This window comes from Pempheris klunzingeri, chromosome 14 (genome assembly GCF_042242105.1).
Source record: "Pempheris klunzingeri isolate RE-2024b chromosome 14, fPemKlu1.hap1, whole genome shotgun sequence".
NCBI classification, from domain to species: domain Eukaryota; kingdom Metazoa; phylum Chordata; class Actinopteri; order Acropomatiformes; family Pempheridae; genus Pempheris; species Pempheris klunzingeri.
The window spans coordinates 11,239,734-11,262,401 of record NC_092025.1 but is presented as its reverse complement, the minus strand read 5'-3'; the positions used below and the strand labels follow the sequence as shown (position 1 = coordinate 11,262,401).

The 22,668-nt window shown below is 39.8% G+C and overlaps 4 protein-coding genes across 5 annotated transcripts; 1 reads left to right on the top strand and 3 right to left on the bottom strand.

The window, feature by feature from the left end:
* Positions 1 to 1,145: 1,145 nt before the first annotated feature.
* LOC139212884 (palmitoyltransferase ZDHHC20-A-like) lies at positions 1,146 to 7,144 on the bottom strand. The gene is made up of 13 exons (XM_070843445.1): positions 7,027 to 7,144; positions 5,251 to 5,277; positions 5,030 to 5,124; positions 4,780 to 4,900; positions 4,479 to 4,548; positions 3,736 to 3,768; positions 3,500 to 3,620; positions 2,842 to 2,974; positions 2,624 to 2,750; positions 2,355 to 2,441; positions 2,176 to 2,255; positions 2,020 to 2,066; positions 1,146 to 1,933 (listed from the first exon to the last, which is right to left on the bottom strand). Exons 1-12 carry the CDS (start codon positions 7,142 to 7,144, stop codon positions 2,023 to 2,025), a joined length of 1,056 nt encoding a protein of 351 aa, XP_070699546.1. The 3' UTR covers positions 1,146 to 1,933; positions 2,020 to 2,022.
* Positions 7,145 to 8,900: 1,756 nt separating this feature from the next.
* On the bottom strand, positions 8,901 to 13,120 carry LOC139212941 (choline-phosphate cytidylyltransferase B-like). Its single transcript, XM_070843519.1, has 8 exons — positions 12,933 to 13,120; positions 11,792 to 11,891; positions 11,281 to 11,397; positions 10,913 to 11,064; positions 10,722 to 10,800; positions 10,480 to 10,622; positions 10,172 to 10,360; positions 8,901 to 9,164 (listed from the first exon to the last, which is right to left on the bottom strand). The coding sequence occupies exons 1-8, from the start codon at positions 13,011 to 13,013 to the stop codon at positions 8,907 to 8,909; spliced, it is 1,119 nt and encodes a 372-aa protein (XP_070699620.1). The 5' UTR covers positions 13,014 to 13,120; the 3' UTR covers positions 8,901 to 8,906.
* Positions 13,121 to 15,342: 2,222 nt separating this feature from the next.
* lipia (lipase, member Ia) lies at positions 15,343 to 20,715 on the top strand. 2 transcript variants are annotated; one of them, XR_011585412.1, is made up of 11 exons: positions 15,343 to 15,429; positions 16,554 to 16,924; positions 17,024 to 17,132; positions 17,762 to 17,863; positions 17,970 to 18,059; positions 18,159 to 18,326; positions 18,605 to 18,694; positions 19,609 to 19,717; positions 19,835 to 20,008; positions 20,110 to 20,456; positions 20,630 to 20,684. XR_011585412.1 is itself a non-coding variant. In XM_070843607.1 (10 exons), exons 1-10 carry the CDS (start codon positions 15,372 to 15,374, stop codon positions 20,192 to 20,194), a joined length of 1,356 nt encoding a protein of 451 aa, XP_070699708.1. In that variant the 5' UTR covers positions 15,343 to 15,371; the 3' UTR covers positions 20,195 to 20,715. The 2 variants fall into 2 exon arrangements, 1 of the variants encoding a protein (XP_070699708.1); XM_070843607.1 differs by having other exon boundaries at positions 20,110 to 20,715.
* A 474-nt stretch (positions 20,716 to 21,189) lies between these two features.
* On the bottom strand, positions 21,190 to 22,240 carry LOC139213368 (SH3 domain-containing kinase-binding protein 1). Its single transcript, XM_070844045.1, has 4 exons — positions 22,145 to 22,240; positions 21,836 to 22,050; positions 21,629 to 21,692; positions 21,190 to 21,460 (listed from the first exon to the last, which is right to left on the bottom strand). Exons 1-4 carry the CDS (start codon positions 22,238 to 22,240, stop codon positions 21,422 to 21,424), a joined length of 414 nt encoding a protein of 137 aa, XP_070700146.1. The 3' UTR covers positions 21,190 to 21,421.
* Positions 22,241 to 22,668: the final 428 nt, after the last annotated feature.

Below are 22,668 nucleotides of genomic sequence, written 5' to 3'. Positions count from 1 at the left end.
CATCTGTCTATACTGACCAAAAATAAACCCTATCAACGAACAAAGCGATCCTGTCCACGGAAACACTACAGGGCTTTTAATGTTAAACCAATACAGAAGGTGTTGAATTGAAAATAAAGTATTTTTTCATGTCTGTAACATATTCTACAGGCACAGATATTGAAACTGCAGTGAAAGGAGTATAATGTAGCTGGTGTGTTAATATAACTATCACAAATCATTTTCACTGTGCAGGCGTGTGTCCCCGCGGACACACTGCCTACCTATCTGCTGTCTATCAGCCAACATGCTTATGAATTTAAAATGATCTTATTTGTTGCAGATCAAAGAGCACCAGTATCTAAGATGTAGAATCACACATTATAGTTTCTTACATTGCGTTTATTGTTACAGAACAATGAAGATCACCCCGCATGAATAACTTTGTGTCATTAAAATAGCAGATCTTTACAGGTCTAAGTACATTGGTTCAGTCAGAGAAGTTAGTCATTAAACTACAATGAGGTTCTGTGAGTACATTCATGTGGGCTACCACTCAGTCAGTCAGTAATATCTACATATTTTTATCATCATCATCATCAACAACATCTATTGATCACTCAGACAAAACCCCAGTGTGCTGTGCATCATCTCAACTTAAAGGAATGTAATATAACGGAACAGCTGCCAGGAGCACAGAGAGGAGCATTTATGCTGACATGAGCCTGCTCTTTCATCACTGGTGTACAAAAGTAAAATCCACTGTATCTATCCTGCTTTAGGCTCATGGATACGGTGGATCAAATGTCCTTGACCTTGCTGGCAAAATCTTTTAATGGTTTTACTGTGATTTCATTTGGTGCTTCTACTTTCCAACTTTCAAATAAATCTCATCATGAAATTGGACAAAATAAATGGAGAGACCACAGATTTAATCCTTGGTATTTACACTCAAGAATGATTAATTTAAAAATGTATGAAAGTGAAAATGTTCTGTTGTCTTAAGGACAAACATGATTGGCTGTACCTTAAAAAAAAAAAAAAAAAAAACTAAATACATATAAATAAAACAAATTTGCCTTTACAATAAAATCAAACAATGAGCAAACAATAAATTAGAAATAATTATAGTGCAATGAAAAGAGGCAAACTCATTGATGTTGCATTATATGAGATCCACTGATGTGACTTAAATAAATATTTGAAATGAGATTAAACCGTTTTAGCAGTTGTTAAACTGGATTTGGTCCTGACATTTTAAGCTTATATATTACCTGTATGTTTGACCATAGTACAAAATTTGAAATGTAAAAAATAAATATAGTAAAAATGTAAACAGAAAGACCTTTAAATAATTTTAAATCATGTAAACTGTAAACTAAATTAGACCACGTGATAAATGACTACTGGTCTTAATAATTGCACTCTGCTTGGAGTTTAAAATTGCACACACTGTTTGAAAGTGGTAAAATGTCTCAACATTTTGTATGAGTTATACAAATCTGGCTTTAGCGGCTCCCTCTGCTCTACATCAAACATCAAAACAAAATCAAAGCAGATTTGAGGCTTAGCTATTAATGCTCGATTAATACTGACAAAGCATGATTTTCTAGTTGAAACGCATAATGTGATTAATCCACGTAGATAAACGCAGACAATGTAGACGCACACTGGCTCAAGGTGGGGGAAGCAGTCCCAGAGTTCAGATGCAATAGTAACAAAACATTTGAATGTCTTTGGCTCAAAACAAAGATGAAACCTGTGAGCCAGCTCTGCTTCAGACTGGCGCAGTCTACGAGGTCGCTGTGCAGTCTCTGCCGGCATGATAGCAGTACTGTTGTGGTGCTAGTTTAAAGCACGCTAGATGGAGGGTGAGGGTGGAGGACGGCTCCTGTAGAGGTGCTGATGCTCCTGGTTTAAGGCATCACAGTCGATGAGTTCTTTACTGTGCGATCTGCAGCCATAAGGTATGTATGAAGTATAAATGAACACAGGAGGAGGCCAAACCAGCAAAACTCAATAGTATTTATATCCACATACCTGCTAAGGATCACTCTCCATAGTCACAGAGACTACCTGGCCTCCATCTGTGAGGAAACAGTGAGGAAACAAGACGTCTCAGTAGCTGCTGTGGGTTGCTTTTTGAGCAGAAACACACAAAAAAGACCTCACATATAAGCTGTAATGACAACGTACCAGTTTTCCCTTTGCTGTCCTCCCCTGTGTGTTGTACACTGTTACCCAGCACAGAAGGGTTGGTGTCCCCGTCAGCAGGGCTGTGATTGAAGTTACATCAGAGATAAGCAATCAGCAAACCAAACCAAAAGGAGACAGGTTAAATATTTCAAAAAGAAAAAAAGAAAAACAATACTAACCTTTTGCCATTTTGCTGGAGGATACTGTTCGCTTGTTCAGGATCTATATGTACCAATCTGGTAACAAAAGAATGTCCATCTCCCAGGCTGGTCAAGTAAAGATGAAGGCAGTAGCAGCAAACACGTTAGCATTGGATGGATTCAGGGATAGTTGTACTTTTTTGACTCCATTAAAATAGTTTGAACACAAAGCACAGAGTAGACGTAAAAGCAGTGCTGCCTTTTTGTATTATTGCTATTTCTGAGGTGATTGTTAGCTGATGACTCACGTTGAGAAAACAGGAAGCACCCAGTACTTCGCTTGGTCTCCAAACACCTCAGCTGCATTTCGGCTAAAGCCTAGAGAGAACCCGTTTTTGTCTGGACCATTCTGGAAGACTGGAGGCCTAAAAGCCTCTGAAAAATCGATATAAAAATACAGTTAGTGGTGACTTTTGAAAGGACGTACTGGGAAGTTAAATTAAATTACACCTTTATTTATAGTCACCTATCGTGGTCCTGTTCTTTCCCACAAGCCACAGATGGTAGATGAGAAGTGACACGATGCTGATAAAGAACAGGGCTGCCACGAAAAATAGAAACAAGATGTGGAACTTGGCATGCGTGTCAGGCAGCTGTTTCTTCATGTGGAGAAAAAAAACAGAACAAAAGTGTTAGCCCCATCAGTCTGCATGTCTACACGAATATTTCCTGACCTCATGTCAAGTCATGTTTACACAACAAGTGGCTGCAGCAAAGAGGAAACTCAAACACTTTATTGTTTTTTCTTGCCTCAATGCAACATCTCACCTCTGTCTTAGCATTAGTATTTTGCTATAGCACAATATACCCCTTCACTGTACTGGACTACATGACAGGAGCCATTGTCTCATGCAAAGCAGTACGCTGAGGAGGATCTCCTGATAAGTAATCACGTGACACACTTGTGCACCACAGTGACACATTTGTACACCAAATGGTCGATATCCTATAATGTAATCATTAGTGGCGGACCACATGCCTCACCCCCGCCTGACTGCACCTTAAAATAAATTCAATAATTAATAATGTGGTCCATATGTTATATGGTTTTAGTTTAAAATAAGAATATTCACACGCTCCAACATGCTGATTTACAAAGAAAAAAAAAGAGGAAGTGTACTTACAGTCCAGAATTTAATGAAATACTGGATGACTGTAGCACAAATTACTACACAGTAGAGTGAAGCGTAGGCCAAGAACAAGACAAAGAACTTGTAGTTTGAGAATCCAACACAGTTATTCACCCTGAAAGAAAACATGACGGGAACATGAAACATACTCGTCTCTCAACATTTTCTTTAAAAGCAAACTTGATAGAATAAAATGAGTTTAAATGTATAGTTAAATGAGAAGCGCCTACCAGGGACAATGATGGTCCATTTTCAGCACACACCTTCAAGAAAGAGAATATAGAAAACACACATCCTATTATCTAGTAGTGGACATTTTGATCAAATGAAGATGTTAGCATAAGAAAAAAGATAGTGCTCAATATTTTTTTTAAAAAGAAAAGAAATGTGAATTATGTTTTATGTGTTTATGGGGTGCATTAAAAAAAAACTACAAAAACATGGATCAAAATACAACCTCCATTTGTATGAAAAAAAAAAAAAAAAAAACTCCCTTTAACAGCAGAACATCTGCATTTTCTCTTCATTTTCTGATACCAGAATAGGGCTGCCACTAACCATCATTTTCATTGTCGATTAATCTGTTGGTTATTTTCTAGCTGTTTGTGCCGTAAAATGTCAGAAAATGGTGAAAAATGTTGATCAGTGTTGACGTCTTCCTCAAAAGTCTTGTTTTGTCCACAAGACATTCAGTTTACTGTCTTAGCAGATTAAAGAAACCAGAAATCACTGAAGTGACTGAAACCGATGAATCACTTATCAAAATTGCGATTAATTTAACAGTTGACATCTAATCAATTAATCCCTGCAGCTTTAAACCTGAGGCTGCAGTTACTGTTTTCTTGCTGCTACAAATAACAATTATTGGATGTTTGGGAAGATAAAATCAGAGTGAGAATCAGTTTAAGCATTATTTAAAATATATTATACACACGTCATAAAGATGCAGCATGTAAACTTAGAAAACACTCACATCTCACAGGTGGAGCAGTGATGGCAGCGGTCAGGTTTGATTACCTGGCAGTGGTCACAGTATCGGATGGCTGTTTAGAGAAAATGAAAGCAGAATAATTAATATGCTACTCTATGGCTATTGCTATGACAGCACTTTCTTTTGTAAAGATATAAAGAAGAGAGCAATGACTGAATGAAGTGTCTCTTCCCGCTTTGTAAGAGGCAACGGTGACAGCACTAAAAGAGTTATGTCACAGAGTTTTCGGTTTTAAAGTAACTTCTTTAATTAGTGAGCTAACCACGGTGTTTCTTTGCCTCACCTCCTCCTGCCGTGCGTGTATACACGGGTAAATTCCTCGCTACTTTCTTCAGAATCTCTTGCTGCGTCTCGGCTCGCTCCTCTCGCTCATACTGTTCCTTCTCTGCTCTGGGCAAACCGAACTGAACGGAGAAGAAAATTAAAAATTTCTATCAGACAGTCTTTCTTCCTATACATGTTTACCAAATCCTCTAAACATGAAAACAGGAAGTGTTTCAGTGAGGAATTTGACAGACATGCTCTTGGCTTACCGCTTTTGAGGGACCGGCCGGTCTGGACCAGATAGTTTTCCAGTAGGACCATATAAACATGGCGAGGAAGATGTGAAAGATAACCAAGTAGCTGACTGTTGACAGAAAGAAAAGGTTTGATGTGCATTAACTTTGCTATGAATAATTAACATGAAAGGAATCAGACGTGACTTTAAACAAATAATGTGAATGGAGAAAATGCGTGTGTGGATATCACTTACTTCGTTCTGTGTTATTTGGGATTGTATCTACACGAGAAAGCAAAGAAAGAAATGTATTATTAGTCAGCTGTAATGAAAGTCCTACCACTGCATGACTACATCCCCCACCATACACACACACACATACACTTGTACTTCTATCTTTGTGAGGACCCTCATTGATAATACATTCACCCAGGCCCTTACCCGAACCTTAACCATCACAAAAACGTATCTAACTAACCTGAGCCTAATTCTGACATTAACCTTGAAAACAAATCTTAACCTTAAAACAGCCTTTGGCAGCCTTCTCTACCAGTAAAATTAGTGCTCTGGTCCTCACTATGTAGCAAGTACAAGAACACACACACACACTCTCTCTCTCTCGCTCTCTCTCTCTCTCCCTCTCACACCACATACACACCCCACACACACACACGTACGACTCGCACCATGTGGCAGCAGCCTGGCACGGCCAGCAGTGGCCCCCCCATAACAGAGAGCTTTGTCTAAGCAGCAGGGATGTCCCTGTCCTGACCACAGCCGCTGAGTTAGAGACATAACTGCAGCACGTCTACATGCTCATAATGGTATCATCAGTTCCAGGCTGAAACTATATAAAAAAAAAAAACCTACAATGAGTGTGAGGGCAGTGCACAGACAGACGGCACACACAACTGATCAATATGATTCTGTTGAAAACTACATCGAGACCACTAGTGCTCATCTAAACTGAACTACTTTCAGACCTGCTTGTTTAAGCCTGATCATGTTTGATTGTGAGATCAAAGGAAATCCTGTCATGTAATCAGCAACCACGCCTTGAGCAACATGAGAGTCTGTAAAATAAGCGATTTAATAACTTCTTCATCTGAATCAGTCATTTTTCTCCATGTTTTTGGATTTAAAAATCTCCCTGTTTAATCCTAATCACTTAAGAGCATCTTCGGTTGGGTTGTATTGCATCTATACAGTTGAATGACCACAGAACCACAGCAGCACAAATGTTTAGATGAAGGTAGTTTGGTTGCTTGCTCCTAAAGCAAAGGTTGTAAAAGCTTAAATTGTTCTCCAGCCCTCATTACATTCATCCCTTAGGCAATGAATAGCACCAGATGATGCTTAAACTATAACCAAGCCTCCGTAGAGTTAATGTCATGATTTACAGCTACAACATCAATTTAAGTATGTAATTTACAATAGTTGCCTTTATAAAAAATGCCTTTATAAAAACAGTCACGGTTAGCAAGTCCTATGATTTATCAACTGGAAATAAACTTTTATAATCTACCTCACTGTTTATGAATGAATATCATCAAAATGAGCTGTTAAATTTGAGAGCATTACCGTGGCTGTTCATTCACAATAAGACTGCACATTTATACAGAAAAAAAAAAACATGTAAGAAAGTTTCACCATCTCCAGTTAACGGGTTATGTCACATTTAATGTTACCCAATGCATTTGACCTGTCATTATTAAGTTATTAATCACAGATGGAGACTCCTCCTTCTCCCTATCAAACTGGAAAAAGTTGTCCTATTTTATTAACACTGTGTGCATCTCTGTCATGAAAGACTGCATGCATGTCAATGATTACAATCAGAAACAAAAGGATAATAAGAGTGACATTGTCCTGAGGTTTAAACGCACATCTACATGCAGTATGCAGCCTGCGGATGATTTTAAATCTCACTTCAACTGGCTTATCAAAGTTGGCAACCCTGGTTAAACTGTCAACACAAGCACAAATCCGCCCCTCAAAGGCCGAAGACCTTTAAAAAATCGGCGTACTTACAGACACAGAGCTCCACGACATAAGCGTAATAGGACCAGCCGACAACCAGGTTAATAAACAGGACAGGTACCCAGTTCACAGCCCGTTTGCAGCACCTCAGCGCGTGAGAGGGCGCCATCTTTAATCCGAGCAGAACATTAGCTGACGGTGACGTCATGGCCGTGGTTTTAAACGGCCGAGCCAAAGATGTTAAAGGACCAAGATGGTTCATCGAAACGGACTCCGGAGCATGCGCAGATGTCTATGTAGTTGTTATACGTGTAATTTTGGTATAATTTTAACTCACGGTTCTGCTTAGACTTGACTGCCGAGTCTGCCGATGACAAAAAGCAATGGCAGGTCAAAATGATAATCTTTTTTGAGTATATTTGTCTATAACGACCAAATGCCTACTAATTCATTCGTACGGAAATTATCTTGCATCTCACCATCTTTGTTTTGGTTGTGTGGAGAAAAAACCCTTAACATCCTAAACTATTCATTCATATCGTATTTTTGTACTATGATTGAGAACATTTGGTTGAAAAGAAATAAAAAGTAATGATTAAAATTAGAAAATGTAAATATGAATCTAGGGTCTAAGGCAGGGGTGTCCAAACTGTCCAAACTGCAGCCCGTGGTCCAATTTTCATTGGCCTGCAGGAAATTCTAAAAATGTATTGTAATACGGCCCACACATGGAACCTGCGCTGGACTGTACTGTACTTCTTAGTCTCACCGCTAGGTGGAGTAACTGTCTTGAACGAGGCAGCTTCTCTATAAAATAAGTAATAGAAGAAGAAATGCGCTACAGGTGACCCAAAATGGCAGAATTAAGGAACGTAAGAGAGCAAGTGAGTGTAGAAAGTTTCAGATGCGGTGTGTGATGTTAGCAGTCTAAAGAGCACCACGACGGATGAGGATGTTTTTGAAGCTGTGCCAGGTGCAGTTGGCATGATGGGACTTAAATAGGACGAGCTGTGTGGAGGTACGACGGATGGGGCTCCAGCTGGGACAGGCGAGCGCAAAGGAATGGCCTCTACGGTGTCCGCCGAGGGGCAAGAAAGTGGAGGTAAGGCTGTTAATTCGAGCACCAGGGCTCTAGCACAGACTATTTCAAGTTTCCCTCTTTGATGCTGGTGCTGGTGCTGGGGGGGTGCTCTACCATTCTCATGTGCCCTGCAGCGGTTTTATTCCCTGAGATCAGAAATCGACTAGTTTTGAAGAGAGAAGGACCTCTTCATGAGCTCAGTGACTCTCTGGTTGGCATTTGTATGCCAAATAGCTTTCTCTATAGCAGCTAACTGCTCCACATGTTCACTACCCAGTTGCTCACTGTGTCTGCCTGCTATTTGGTGCTGAGCAGGTACTCTGCAGTGGGTTTTCAGAGCTTTTCTGTTGAAAACAGCTGCTTGCTGTTGCTAAAAATGATGCTATGGGAACATTGAGACTGACAACTTTGTAAGGACCCATTTTGCCTGTGTGCTTTATACCCACATAAAATTATTTTAGATTGCATTAATTATTCCGGCACTTCCCAAGCTTACAATAAATGTTTTTCCACAATAATAATAATTCAAATAATGTATGAAATGTACAACTCTGTGTGGATGTTCAGTACCCTGTTCCTGTGAAGGTACTTTGACGGTGAGTATTTATTATTATGTATTTAGCTATTAGACATATGCCAACAATAACAGCTGACAGAAGACAAATCACATCCAAGCAAAGTTTTAATGTTCTTTTTCTTTTTTTTTCAATGATGAAACATTCTGTACATTATCATATATTGCACTTGCACTTGAATAAACCACTTTATTTGTTAATCATCAACCTCTTCAGACATATTATGTACCAGATTAATGACCAACGGCCTGTAAGAAGACCAAAGCATGATGAGCTCATCGTGGTTGTCTGCTGTATGTGGAGGCAGCTTTAAGAGAGGAGCGTGTCCCCTTTTTAGGTGAGGAACGAGAGGATGGAGAGGAAGGAGGAGAGAGAGAGGAGGGGGATGAGGTGGGTGAGGCGGAGGTGGATGCAGGGGAGGAGTCTGGAGAAACTGAGCGTCCTCTGGTGGGACTGCTGCTGGGGGAGCCACGGGGTGAGGAGTAGGGTGACAGGGCCTGGAGCATACGGCCACTTCGCTCCTGAATCACGTGCTAAACAAGGAAGGAGACAGAAGAGAGTCAAACTGTGTTGTATTGTTATGGTGTGTGTCAATGCTTCGATTATTTACATGTTAAATAAATTGTACCCACTTTCACCCAACCTGCCATATTTATTTATACTTTGCCAATGTTGCCTCTGTCGTGAACATCCACAGGTATAAGCCTAATGCAGCTTACTATCAATCTTTATTTATATAGTGCCAATTCATAACAGCGTTATCTCAAGATGCTTTCCATAAAGAGCAGACCAAACTCTTTAATTTAGAGAGACCCAACGATTCAGGAATTCAAAATTAAGGATTCAAGAATCCCCACATGAGCAAGTAATCAGATATTATATTTATGCTGTTATATGAGTGCAAAAATGTGTTGTGGATATTAAGGTATCGCTACTTCCTCTATGATGGAAATATCTCTATGGTTGTTTAATGTGCAACTTAGTGAGTCTAAAGTGAAGCACTTTGATTCTTATACAGACATGACAAAACCCAATGTTTACCACAGAAGGTTAAACAAATGATCAAATATTCTTAGGAATTAGCTTGTTAGTTTTCTTTCGAATTGTTTTGATACCATTCTCGTATCCGTCAATTCAATCTTACGCCAGAGCGAGCAGCCAACAGTTTATCTTAGCATAAAGTCTGAAAAAAGATCCGAAACAGCTAGCCTGTTGAAAGTTAACAAGCCCTGTAAAGCTCATAAAATAACTCATCATATCTTTAATCCCCACAGAAAACAAAGAGTAAAAGTAACGATTCATGAATTTATGGGGGTTGTGTGCGGGACCACTTTTTGAGCAGGCATAGCAACTTATTAGACCAGCAGTTGCCTGGTAACCACACGATGTCAACGCATCCTAAGCATAATAATGTCACATGTATATATCAGAATGATACAGATTAATATACCACTAAACAACAAACTCAGAAAAGATAGGCCCTATATCTGCTACAGTTTACGAGTGTGTGCTTTATGGATCAATGTAAAGGTAAACGTGCCCAGGCTCCATCGGGTCCAAAGAGCTCCAGGAAGTTGCCAATGAATTCCCGTGACTTCTCCTCCCACTTGTGGATGAGGTCTTGGCTCTTCTCCTCCACTCTGTAAACAAAGTGTTTGGACTTCTCCTCCACCGTACGGACCGTCTCTTTCATCTTGTCCACCTGGTTCTGGAGCCGGTACTTTTTCTCCTGTCAGTAAAAGGCGAAGCAAGAGTCCATCAGTGCATTTGTAAATTGCATTTGCATCTGTGCTATTTCAAAACATCTATATTCCGTTTTTTAAATCAATTAGATATGATTTCACTAACATTAATGAAGCCAACATTTAGTTCTCGTGCTGTATAGCCTCTTTGCAGGTTGCGTCTGACATAGATGTCATAGTCTCGGACGATGCGAGTGATCAGATCTGACGTGGAGATGCCTTCTGTCCTCTGAGTGGCCACAAACATCCCTGACATCAAAACATGAATAATGAATTCAAGTGATATGGGAAATGACAGAGGTAGAATTCATTAAGAAGGGTGGTTAATATGAACGTTAATATCTTCACCTGCTTCCTTGATGTGTTTGTAAACGTCCTCTGATCCAGCAGAGGTGTAAGGGATGTCATCGTGGGCCACAAAGTCAATCTGTGAGTGTAACATTAGAGCATTCAGACTGGTGGAGCACCACATGTCTCTGTTGTTATCGCTGTGTGACGTTGTAAGAAGCTGTGTGTCCAGTGACGACGTGACCTTTGACCTTATGTTTCTTAAGGAACTCTGCGGTAAGGGTCCAGGGAGCATCCCGCACCACCTCGTCAACATAACGGCAGTGCGTCAGGGCGTCGTAGCGTTCGTCCTCTGTCATCACGGTGTACCCCTTGAACTTGTGGGTGAGTTCGTCACTGCAGACTAGAGAGACAGAGAAAATGTCTTAGACTGCATCTGAAGGAAGAGTTTCTCTGGAATTTCTAAACCAGAGGATTTATCCCAAAGAGATTTAAGATTTTGGTCCTTTAAAGGCCTTTTTTTTTGTAATAGTAAAATTAAGATCTATTTTATTTACACACTGTTTAACTTCTGTGTGTTTTCACTGCAGGTTTTTCCTGCATCATTTTTCTTCCATACCTCCCACTATCAGATGTGTGTTGGGAAACACATTTTTGGCCTGCATCAGAGCTCGAGCGTGCCCCGAATGGAAAAGATCAAAGATCCCATCAGCATAGACTCGCACCGGACGATGAGCTAAGAAAATAAGAAAAATTTAAAAAAAAAATTTTAAAAGTCTTTTTACGTCAGCATCACATCACAAAACCTCACTTTGTTCTGATATTTTTAAAGATTCATGTATATATGTGTTCATATAAACATAAATATATATATTTATAAATGGCGTGATACATTCCTATAAAAAAGATCATCATAATAACAGCCATGCAATCAGCTAAATTAGTAACAGTCAAACAATATTGATACTTAAATCACTGACAGCTGATAACGCCTGATATCAACATATTTGTCAGTAATTATCCTACTGGTTTATTCCTTGCTGTCACAAGCTGATACCAACAAGATCTGTAGGTACTCTAGGTTGCATGACAATAAGAAATGGAAACAAAACACTGCTGAGAGGTACAACCTGGTGTGCCTCTCCGTGCTTGGGCAATGGTCAGCTTTTCATGGGGGACCTCTGATTCACAACCTGTAGACTTGGCAAAAGCAGCCGGCTCCCGCAGAGCCTGAGTACAGAGAAAAAAAAAAACTTGCTAACTTGCTTTGATCAAATACTGTATTTTTCCAATTTAGTTTAAGTTAAGTTAGTTATAGTTTAGACGATATATGACAGCAGTGTTCTTACAGAATTCAAGCACTACAACACTAACAGTGCTGCTAACGGTTTTATCTGACATGGTAATAAAAATTATTTTATCAATGCCAGATAAGCATTGATAATAGATGTCAACGATGTCAGCGCTCTGAAGTAATGTGCACCTCGTTATGTCGTGGACTTTGTGTTGTGTGTAGATATATATGAACAACTTTATCTGCTGTGTAAGGTATACTTTGAGCTCTGACTCAGATGTGGTGTTTCTTATGCAGTGTTGATTTTTTAGTTTACCTGCTAAAAGTTTATTTAGAAATAATCCATACTTGGTGAATGCTAATACTTTTAGCGAGCTTCCATACTCCTCATATATTTTTCTCTTTTTCCTCAAAGTTGGCCATGATTGACGTTGCAGCTTCAAGTAAGAAGTAACGTACATTCAGACCTTCATATCTTTCCACAATCAAGACATAAACGTTAGATATTAATGTGCAATTTACGCACTATGCTTTATTCTTTAAATCATTTACAGCAGTGACTATTGTTTACAACAGATTAAAGTTGAATAATTACTTAATCTATCATTTATTCATGATGCCAAACAAGTGGCTATTGTCACTTCAGAATAATCACATATTACTGTGCTATATTGAGAACACTGAGTCATGGCCACATTGTCCCACCCAGCTAATCAGGCAGCTTTCCACTACTAGGCACACATCAGATAACCACAGAGGAAAACTTTACTTCTGTAATATTCAAAGCCTGCCAGATAAAAACAAAATTTAAGTCTGATTTATACCACTTCTATTCTCATTTCTGCTGTCTTCGCTGAATAATGTCCAAAAATTAACATTAAAAAAAACTCCTTAATGGGAAGTTTTCATATGATTATTATTTGAGGTGTAAGAGCAAACATAGCAACCACGCCTCACATTGACAGGACAGCACTTACCCTGCGAGGGCCTCCTTTTTGGTTCTGTGAGGCCTGTTGCTGCTGACCGTTGCTGCCTCGGCCTCGTCTCCTCCCAGCCATCCTGGATGCTCTGCTTCCTTGTCGACTAACAGCACCACAGCACGGCTCCTCTCTGCCGACCTAAGTGGTGAGCAGGGGGGAATCTCTAAGCCTGTGTGTGTGTGTTTTTAAGTAACATCCCTTCAGCCTGCCTGACCCCGATGACGTGAGTATGTAGTGAGCAAAGTTCAAGCCACCCTGGTAAACATATTCAGAAATGCAGATTGTACTTGTCATCAGTACTGAGCCTGTGAGGACTTTCCCTTTCTTGTAGTAATACTGTAGCTTTCAGCAAGAATACAGCGTGTGCAATGTTACACTATTAGTAAACTACACAAAGCACAAAATGCTCCTGTGTTGAAACATTTCCATCTGGACTGTGACATGTAGAGAATAGAAGCTGCTAATAGTGTCACACTGTATGCTGAGGGAAGCTAAATATGCTGGACTACAAAGGGAGCATGGGCCCAGAGCATTTACATTAGCAGCCTTTGGAACCAAACACAGAGGGACAATGTGTTCTGTCACCCACAGTGCTAAACTGGATATTATGTAATTTCTGCTTTGGATACATCTTGAAATCAGTGGCATGCTGGCCTGCCTAAGTGTTATGGTACATTTAGTTTTTGACATCACCTACTACTTTACCATACAGCCTTAACATACATCATAGCACTTCACCTGGTTGTAATAGACAGCATGATTCATATACATACACATACTGTCTAAAACATTTATTTTATACATAATCTTACATGAATGAAACACATATGCAAATGTACTTTTGTTACAGTATTCATGTAAAAATAAAAATAAAGAAATGTTTGTCACACTAGCAGCTAAAAATACTTTGGTCACCAGCTTAGTTTAGACAGAAATATCAACATTTTGAAGACACTCATGGCCCCCAGAGGATGAACCTTACTGAGTTTGGGAATCCCTGAACTTTTTCACTGGCACCACTGACATTTGTGGTTTTGAGTGAAATGTCTGCCGTGAAAATGAATTACAATAACGAGTGATCCCTAAATGTTTCAGATAGGGCCAGCATCAGGTCAAAATTACTAACACTTTGTATTTAGTGATCATTCATAAATGCTGTAAACATTATACCCGCTAAAGATTAGCATGTTAGATTTATAATTATGAACATGTTAAACATGGTTCAAAGATTATTGGGGTGCAGACAGGGGTGTTTTATTTTATAGAAAAATGTTATATGCAAAAAAAAATCAGCACAACCATTTATACATTAATTGAAGACAGGTGGCAGTAGTCATGGAGAGACTGAAACGACTGAAACTCAAGACCACAGGTGACACTGTCGACTCCCTTTTGAGACCTCTCCTAAAAAACTTAAGGCGAAATAAAGACTAAATAAGCAACAGAAGATGTACAGCAGAGTCAGTAGAGTTTTTACTGACTCCAGGTGAGCAGAGCCTGACTGAACTTTGATTTTAGGGTAAAGTTTGTGGAAATACCCCAAACATGTTTCACTTCCACTCTAATTTCTTGCACATGAATACGAATGGGCTCAACAAGCAGAGATGAGGTTGTTTTTGCAGATTGAAGTCAACTTGAATTGAAAAGCAAGAAACAGTCACATAACCGGTTCAAGTACACTGGAACCAGGAATGTTTCACCTGTGAACACAATGACCTGGAGCAAGGGGTGTGGCCGTCCTGTGAGAGCATGCTGGGTGGGAGTATCGCTTTGATGTTCCTCCTCTCACTTCCTGAAGTGAACACTGCCCAAATATGTGGAGTTACAAACACAGGACAGCCTGTAATATTCTGGACCTTTGACACAACAGACCAGGAAATATTATCCGACAGCAAAGGTAAGACTCCGACAACAATGGAGACGTGTTATACTTTGTCATTGTTGTCACTTTTGTTAACGTGCACTCTCAGTAAAAATGTGACGTCTTTAAACAAGTTTAAACAAGATTTCTGCAGATTTCAGTTTCACTTGTGATCACAGTGTCATTGGTTGAGATTAATTACACTGGGTGGAGCCAGGAACAGATTTTGAGCTAGATTTTCCCCCACTCATCCATGATCAGAATCATCACGCTGGAAGGCAAATAGATAAGTAACTGACCTCTTTTTCTTTGCTTCTGCTTCTTTGATATTTTCATCCACAGTAAAAATGTCTGAAAATATACTACTAAAGTCTGTGGGGGGAAACAGAAAGTATTAGTAAATGTCAGAAAAACATCTGGAGGGGTGTGTTTGCTCTGTCTGTTGTGTTTGTGAGCATGTGATCTACTGTCAATGATGTAATGGCAAAATAATGTCTGGCTCACGTATCTTTATTTAATAGTCTCACTCTGATAACTCTGTCTACAGATTTTTTTTGCACAAGCTGGTGTAAAACATGCTCCTGTGGCAATATCTGGCGCTGCTCCTGCTGATAACTGTTCATACATGTAAAGGTAAAGCCCGATGCACAGTACATGTAAATGTATGCACACAAACACATAGTTACTTTTTATAGAAACCACACTCCTGGGAAAACAGGACTGTCAGGCAGCATTAGAGGAACTGAAATTTCTTGGAAAAACAAGCACTTATGAGCCGACAGCCCTCACTGTGGTCTGTTAAAACCAATGGCACTATATAAACATACACAAGGCTCTCAGCTGATGCAGCCGTGGTTTGGTGATTTATGTAAGTTCAATGGAAACTCCCATCTATGGTGTAACAGTCACCAAAGACAGTTGATGGCTTTTCTTAAACATAAAGCTTTAAATAGTCCATCTCTGTAAAACTTATTATACTTGTTCATTTGTCTGCTGTTTTTATCAGGAAATGAAAATTCTGTCAGTGATAAAATGTTTATTCATTGTCAAATATCTTATCATGATCTTGTTGTGAACAAACATCCATTGCTTTGCAGACTGTAGAAACAGAGATGAGTGTCATTCTTGAATGAATTGTTTTGCTTGATTATCGTGTACTTTGGTAGGTGACGCTGACAAAATAATTTCGTTCTTGCTGAATTATCTGATTGTTTAGTTCCACTGAATGAAGCAGCACACACTATATACCCTTTCTCGGATATCTGTAATTTTCGGTTGGGTCGTCACAGGCTGCATTTAGTCATTATTTGCGCACATCCTCAGGCCACCTCCACGTTTTATTGGCTGGAAAATCTGGCGTGGATGCAGTTACTTCATAACCACATCCTCTGTTATTCTTCAGCTCTACCGTTGTACATGCCGGAGATGTGAATTGTCTGCATTAAGCATGTGTTTTGTGGGAATTGGCACAGAGTTCCTGACTGAAAGTGTGTTACCTCAGTGTTCCCAGTCAAACTTGTTCATAATGTGTCTTTCAGGTGGGCGAAGCTGTGTTGAAAACAGTTTCAGTCTAGCATTACACTGAGTCACGTATGGGAATTATGTTACTCACGACTGTCAGTAAATATGTCATGGAACCTTTCTCGAGCAATGCTTGTTGAGATCAAAATGGTCATGTCTCATTTATTCTCTTTTGTCACCCTCCCTTATTCTAACCCACCCTTCTCTGCATGCTCCCTTCTGTCTCACACTCCCAGCTCGGACATGTGATGAATTTACAGATCTACATCTCAGCCATGCAATCATCGGAACCAGCCTCAAAATAAGGTTGTTGCTGTACACCAGGGAGGATGGCAACTGCGGGACACTCATGTCCCACACCAACCTGTCCGCTCATCCCCAGTTTAACTTGTCCAGACCGACCACCTTCGTCATTCATGGGTATCGGCCCACAGGATCTCCGCCAACGTGGCTGAACAGCATCAGGGAGCAGATGCTGGCCAGGAAAGACATTAACGTCATAGTAGTGGACTGGAACCACGGAGCTACAAATATGAATTATTTCAAGGCAGTGGAGAACACACACAAGGCAGCCGACAACCTGACTGGTTTCATAAAAATTATGCAGGTATGAGATGCATCTGACACTCTCGCTGGCCATGTGTGCTGGGATACAAATGCCATAGATTGTGTTGTGAGCAACAAGACTAATGGCTGATCTGTTCAGGAAAATGGCGCCTCTCTGAGCTCCATCCACATGATCGGAATCAGTCTCGGGGCTCATATATCCGGCTTTGTGGGTGCTAACCTCAATGGGTTGGTTGGAAGAATTACAGGTAAGAGCGTGCTCGTGTTGGCACTTTCAACTTTTAGAATTCACCGTCCCAGTTTTTAAAATTATTCTGAATATTGCTGTGTATTTGTATGGACTGTGGAATGCTTCTCACAGACTCTCATCGCCAAAGATCATCTGCATTCAGCTGAGATGCTTATTCTTGACAATTGGGACATTTCTAGATTCCTAACATTACAAGTAACTAAGAACACAGAGTGGCAAAGTCCTTACTTATAACGGCCTTGTGAAGTTTTGCATATAGTGAGTGTGTTTTCTGTCATGGTTGAATTGTGGGGCTGCAGCGACATTATCGCTGTTTTGGCCATCTGGGCAGGAGTCACCATGAAAATATATGTAGAGTTATGATGACTCCACCTGAAATCCCTGTGGAGAGATTGTAAAGTGAAAGGATACAGTCCTCTCCACAGAGCCTGCAATGTCAGTGAAGTGCAGAACCATAGATTACAGCATCAATGTTGGAAAAGAGTATAAAACGGCAAGAAAAGAAAAGAAAAGACAGAAAAGAGACAATTAGACAATAAGGCGAACATTTCAGTGTGTCCAAGCCTGTTATTTCTGGCCCCTGCAAGTTCATTTGAAGTTGAAGCTCTGCTGATGTGATGTTTGCAGCTCTGGATCCTGCTGGGCCTCAGTTCACCGGGACTCCTCCTGAGGACAGACTGGACCACACAGACGCCCAGTTTGTGGATGTCCTGCACACAGACATAGACGGTCAGTTAAACCGAAATACTGCATTATGTATTCATTTGGTCATTCACAGTTGTTTTGATTGTGTAAAAGTGTTATTGATATCATAATGTACCGACTGTGTTCACAGCCCTGGGCTTTAGAGAAACTCTTGGTCACATTGATTTCTACGCAAACGGGGGGACAGACCAACCCGGCTGTCCAAAAACCATCCTTTCAGGTAAGGTCTTCAAAGTGATGGAAAATATCAAAATCACAAATATCAACATGGAACCGTACCTTATGGAAACAATGGCTGTCATTGCTTCTCCCTGTGTAGGAGGAGCCTATTTTAAGTGTGACCACCAGAGATCAGTGTTTCTCTACCTTGAGTCTATTAACCGGACATGTGCCAGCAGGGCCTTCCCCTGCTCCTCCAACAAAGAGTTTCTGGACGGAAACTGTTTGAACTGTGAGCAGTTTGGTGCTGCGGGATGTCCTGTCTTTGGTTGGTAACTATCTCTTAGTAATGAAGAACACACATTGTTTTGGTTTTCACTCTTCAGAATTATGTCTTGATCTGATGGACTGTCATGAAAATCAACTTAAGCACTTTTTTTTTTTTTTTTACATCAGTTTCAATTATCAAAACAAAATGAACGTAATATTGAGCAACACTGTCAATGGAAGAACTCAGTGTGTTTTTGTGATGGCGTCATTTATTTCTGCAGGAATTACAATGTGTTGTTATTGTAGACCTGACGCAGCTGTTTCACTCAAATCCAGGTTATGACATCACCAAGTGGAAAGATGTCCTGCTGAAGCTCGGCCAAACAAAAACGTACTTCGACACAAATTCAGTCTCTCCGTTCTGCAGTAAGTAACAGAAATCTAACACAATCTTAATAACCAAACAGAAACACATCGCAGGACCCCTTAATCCCAATGTAGAAACCTCAGTTCAGTGTACTTACTACATAACAGTAATTTTTTAAGGGGACATAGGAGAGACATAAAGGCATATAGAAATTATGAGAGGTGATGTAATGATAGTGTCTAGTCTAGTATGTTAAATGTAAGACTCAAGACTGGATTTATAGAAAAAAAAGAAGATAAAATTCAACACATGGCAAACAAGGATAAAGGCTTTTTAAGTAAATACACAATAGATAAATTTCTTGATGGAGGATAAGATTATTCCATGAATGTTTTTGTTTTTGTTTTTTTTTACAGTAAGAAATGTCAAACTTTGCCTTAAAGGGTATGTCCACAGTGATCACGTAGTTTTAGATGATCTCTTGAGTAAAATTTGGTACAGGGCAGGACTGTGGACTTTAAAAATCATGACCTTTTTAAGATGTGTTTTAAAGGAATAATTACACATTTTTTTCAAGTTCATCACATGTTATACCCAACACTCGAACTACAGCTTGTTTCGTTTTGACAGCCGTCTTTCCTTGAACTGGAAATGCAGCGGCATTTTGCCATCAGTTCAGGGAAAATCACAATTAACTTGAATTCTTGTACAATACAGTCTTGAATGGCTAAACAAGGTGCTTTCTAGATTCTGAGCATCAATCAGTTGCAGTTTGACGCATACACCTGTGAAGTCAATTTTTAAGTAACAGTAGTTACTTGACAGTAGTTTTTAAGTAGCAGATTTGTCCCACATGAATGACCTTTAACTGTATTTGGAAAGCTGCAGATTCTTGAGTTCTAAGAGGAAGTATCCTTTAAAGAAAATGGCGGACTTATTATATTTGAATAAAAATGTGAATGTCCTCTCTCAGTGACACCCTACAGGGTGGAGGTGATGATATGGAACAAGGACCTGCGCTGGGGCTTCATTACTGTTAAACTTTACAGTAATGGTAAAGAAGCAGTGGCAACCATTGACCAGTAGGTCTTCACTTTACGTGTCTTTGTAGGAAATACCATTATTCCACCATGACTTCTCCTCGTCCATCTGTTGCTGCCTTCTCTAATGTAATGTAATGTGTCTTCCTTTCATACCAGTAAAGCATCAAAGTTCAAGAGGTATACAAGCACTAAGCTGTTTGCCCAGTTTGACAGAGACATTCAGTCAGTGGAAAAGGTGTCTCTCAAATTTTCCACCGGGAATGCATTAAGTCCCAAATATAAGCTCCGCGTCCTCCGAATCCGCCTCAAACACCTGGAACGCGAGGAGAGGTGCGCAACACATACTGGTTTTTACATTTTTGTAATATCTTTCAGAAATTCAATCTATTTGAGGTATAATTTTACAGTAATGCTGACTTTGTCCCCCACAGGCCTCTGTGTCGATACGACATCATTCTTGAGGAGAACAAAGAGGTCGCCTTCAGGCCTGTTCCCTGTGAGGAATCCAACTTCTGAGACAAAACTGGACGCTGCGTCAAATATTTCACTGCTCGCACTGGGAGAGATTCACTCCTCTCAGTTGCTCCAAGATTGTACAGGAAAGCTATAAGGACTGAAAACACAGCATATTAAAAGTACAGAGCTGGCTGTGATGTGATCATCTGTGATCTGAAAGTGAAATGAGATGGACTATATGATTTATATGTGTTTCTAAGAGAAAATATATGATTTTTAAGAAAAATGTTGCCCCAAAAGAGAATTTATTTGCTTTTCACGTGTTTCTGCATGTAAAAATGGATTAATATCAACTGAACTAAGCTATCTCTGCAATGCTGCTCTTAGTCTCCATATAAACTGATGACAATCAGTTCAATATATTGTGGACCAAAATTATTCTGTTGTAGAATCAAAATGTATCATTAAGACTGCAAAAGAAACAAGTATTACCAGCTTTTGTTTGATCCCCGACTTTATCTCCATAAAAAAAAGATGTTTTCATTTGCAGATACTTCCTCAGTCAAACATGGCTTTTTTTAGACATGACATCACTATTAATATATATTTATTTGTGTATATGGATTCATCCTTATTAATAATAAAAATCTCAAGTCAATAAAAACCGACATCTTTAATGAGTTCAAAATGCTCCTAATTAACCGACAGCCAAAACAAGGAAAATTATGACATTTTTGAAAACTATATGCACCTAAAATATGGCAGAAGCTTTGTGTGCGTTTGTGTGCCTCCACATCACATAATTATAAACAAAGTGAATGTTTTATACATAGTTGGATAAAGGAAGGAAAAAAATGATGAAAACTATTCCAGCAGTGACGATCGCCAGCAACAAACATTTACTACAAATCTGGGTTCCCACATACACAGAAAACTATTTGCTGCAGTCATTAGGACTCCATCTAAAGTAAAGTAGAAATGAAAAGAAAACAACAACAAAAACTGATCAAGGGACCTGTTTTTTTTTTTTTACTGACTCTCACCTTAAGTCTGCTCCCACTTAGTAAAAACATTGAGTCTTCTTGTCCAGCCTATTCTGCAGTCCAAACAACAAATGAGCAAATATATTTGCCAACTAAGAGAAATGCCTACCAAATAGTAGTACCAATATAGTATTTAAGAGCAAAATTTGAAAAAAAAAAAAATCATGTATTAGATAAATGCACAACAGGACCTCTAAAACCTGTCAGACCAGGATCTCTCGTCTTTGATGGTGGTGGAGTTGTCTCATTTAGACAAGTGCTTCTTCATACGCTGAATCTCCATCTAAGACGAAACGTAACAGAAGATCAAACCAGCTGCACGTTATTGAGTCTAATATTCTCACCTTAAAGTAACAGAGCACTGTTTAAAAACTGCTGTCTTATTTTAAGTATTGTAATATTATACAAACATTGCACAAAGCATGGATTCCTTTGTTTGTTCATGCCACACCTGTAAAGTCAAGCGAATCCTTTTCTCCTCGTCGAGCTCGTTCATCAGCAGTTTAATTTCTTTGCTGGAAAAAATGATAATTAGTTGAATTAGTAGAGAAAAAAAAGCTGAAACTATAGCGGAGGCAGTGATGGGAGGATGGGAAGGTCACTCAGCAGGCTGAGGCTGGACAGGTAAAAACATTAGATTACAAGAACAAAGCCGTACTTGTGCTGACTCTTCATCTGATCAAACTGCTCCCTCAGGTCTCTCAGTTCTGTCTGCAGCTGTTGCAGGTTCGGTGGAGCTTGTTTCACTGAATCGCTGCTGGGCTGGGGGTCGGAGGTGAGGCCTGGGGGCAGCGTCGGATGTAGAACAGCAGAGAGGGCCTTTGGGAACAGAGAGGAGAAGGACTGCGCGGACACACTTTTGGGAACTGCCGCCTATGGAGAATATCAGTATTATTGGCTGGCGACGCAACCAAAATCTGCAATGTGCGTTTAAATTTGAAGCCTTAAGTTTTTATTTCACACTCACAGGTGGGGCTGACAAGTTTGTGCTTGTTTCCTGAGAGTTTTCTGGAAGAGTTAAGGAATCCAGCTCTTCACTCTGGTTTTCTTTTCTTTCCTCCATCATGAATGTTACCTGTAAGTTAAGTCTAGTTTGAGACATCTGATCAGTACAATACATTTTAAGAGCGATTCACCCGTTTTAAGCGTGAAGAAACAACGGTCCCAGCTTTTATTTGGTGTCCCCGAAGAAAATGTTCAACATGGCCTTTAGGTCAGTAGCACGTGGCTGTGTGTGTATGAGGCAGCTTACGAAAGTTAAATTTATCCCAAGGGCAAACGGGACACAGACAGACACACACTCTTGTCATACAGCCATGTTACACTCGTTGTATTGAACTGGATTAATTACTATTATCAAAAGTGTATACTTCCCAGAGTCTGAAGCTCTGACTGTAACCTCTCATCTGCAGCATGAGCTACCTGCTCATTCAGCTTCTCTGTGATTGACACAATTGTATCAAATTCTTCAGTGTCTTCGAGAGAAACGGA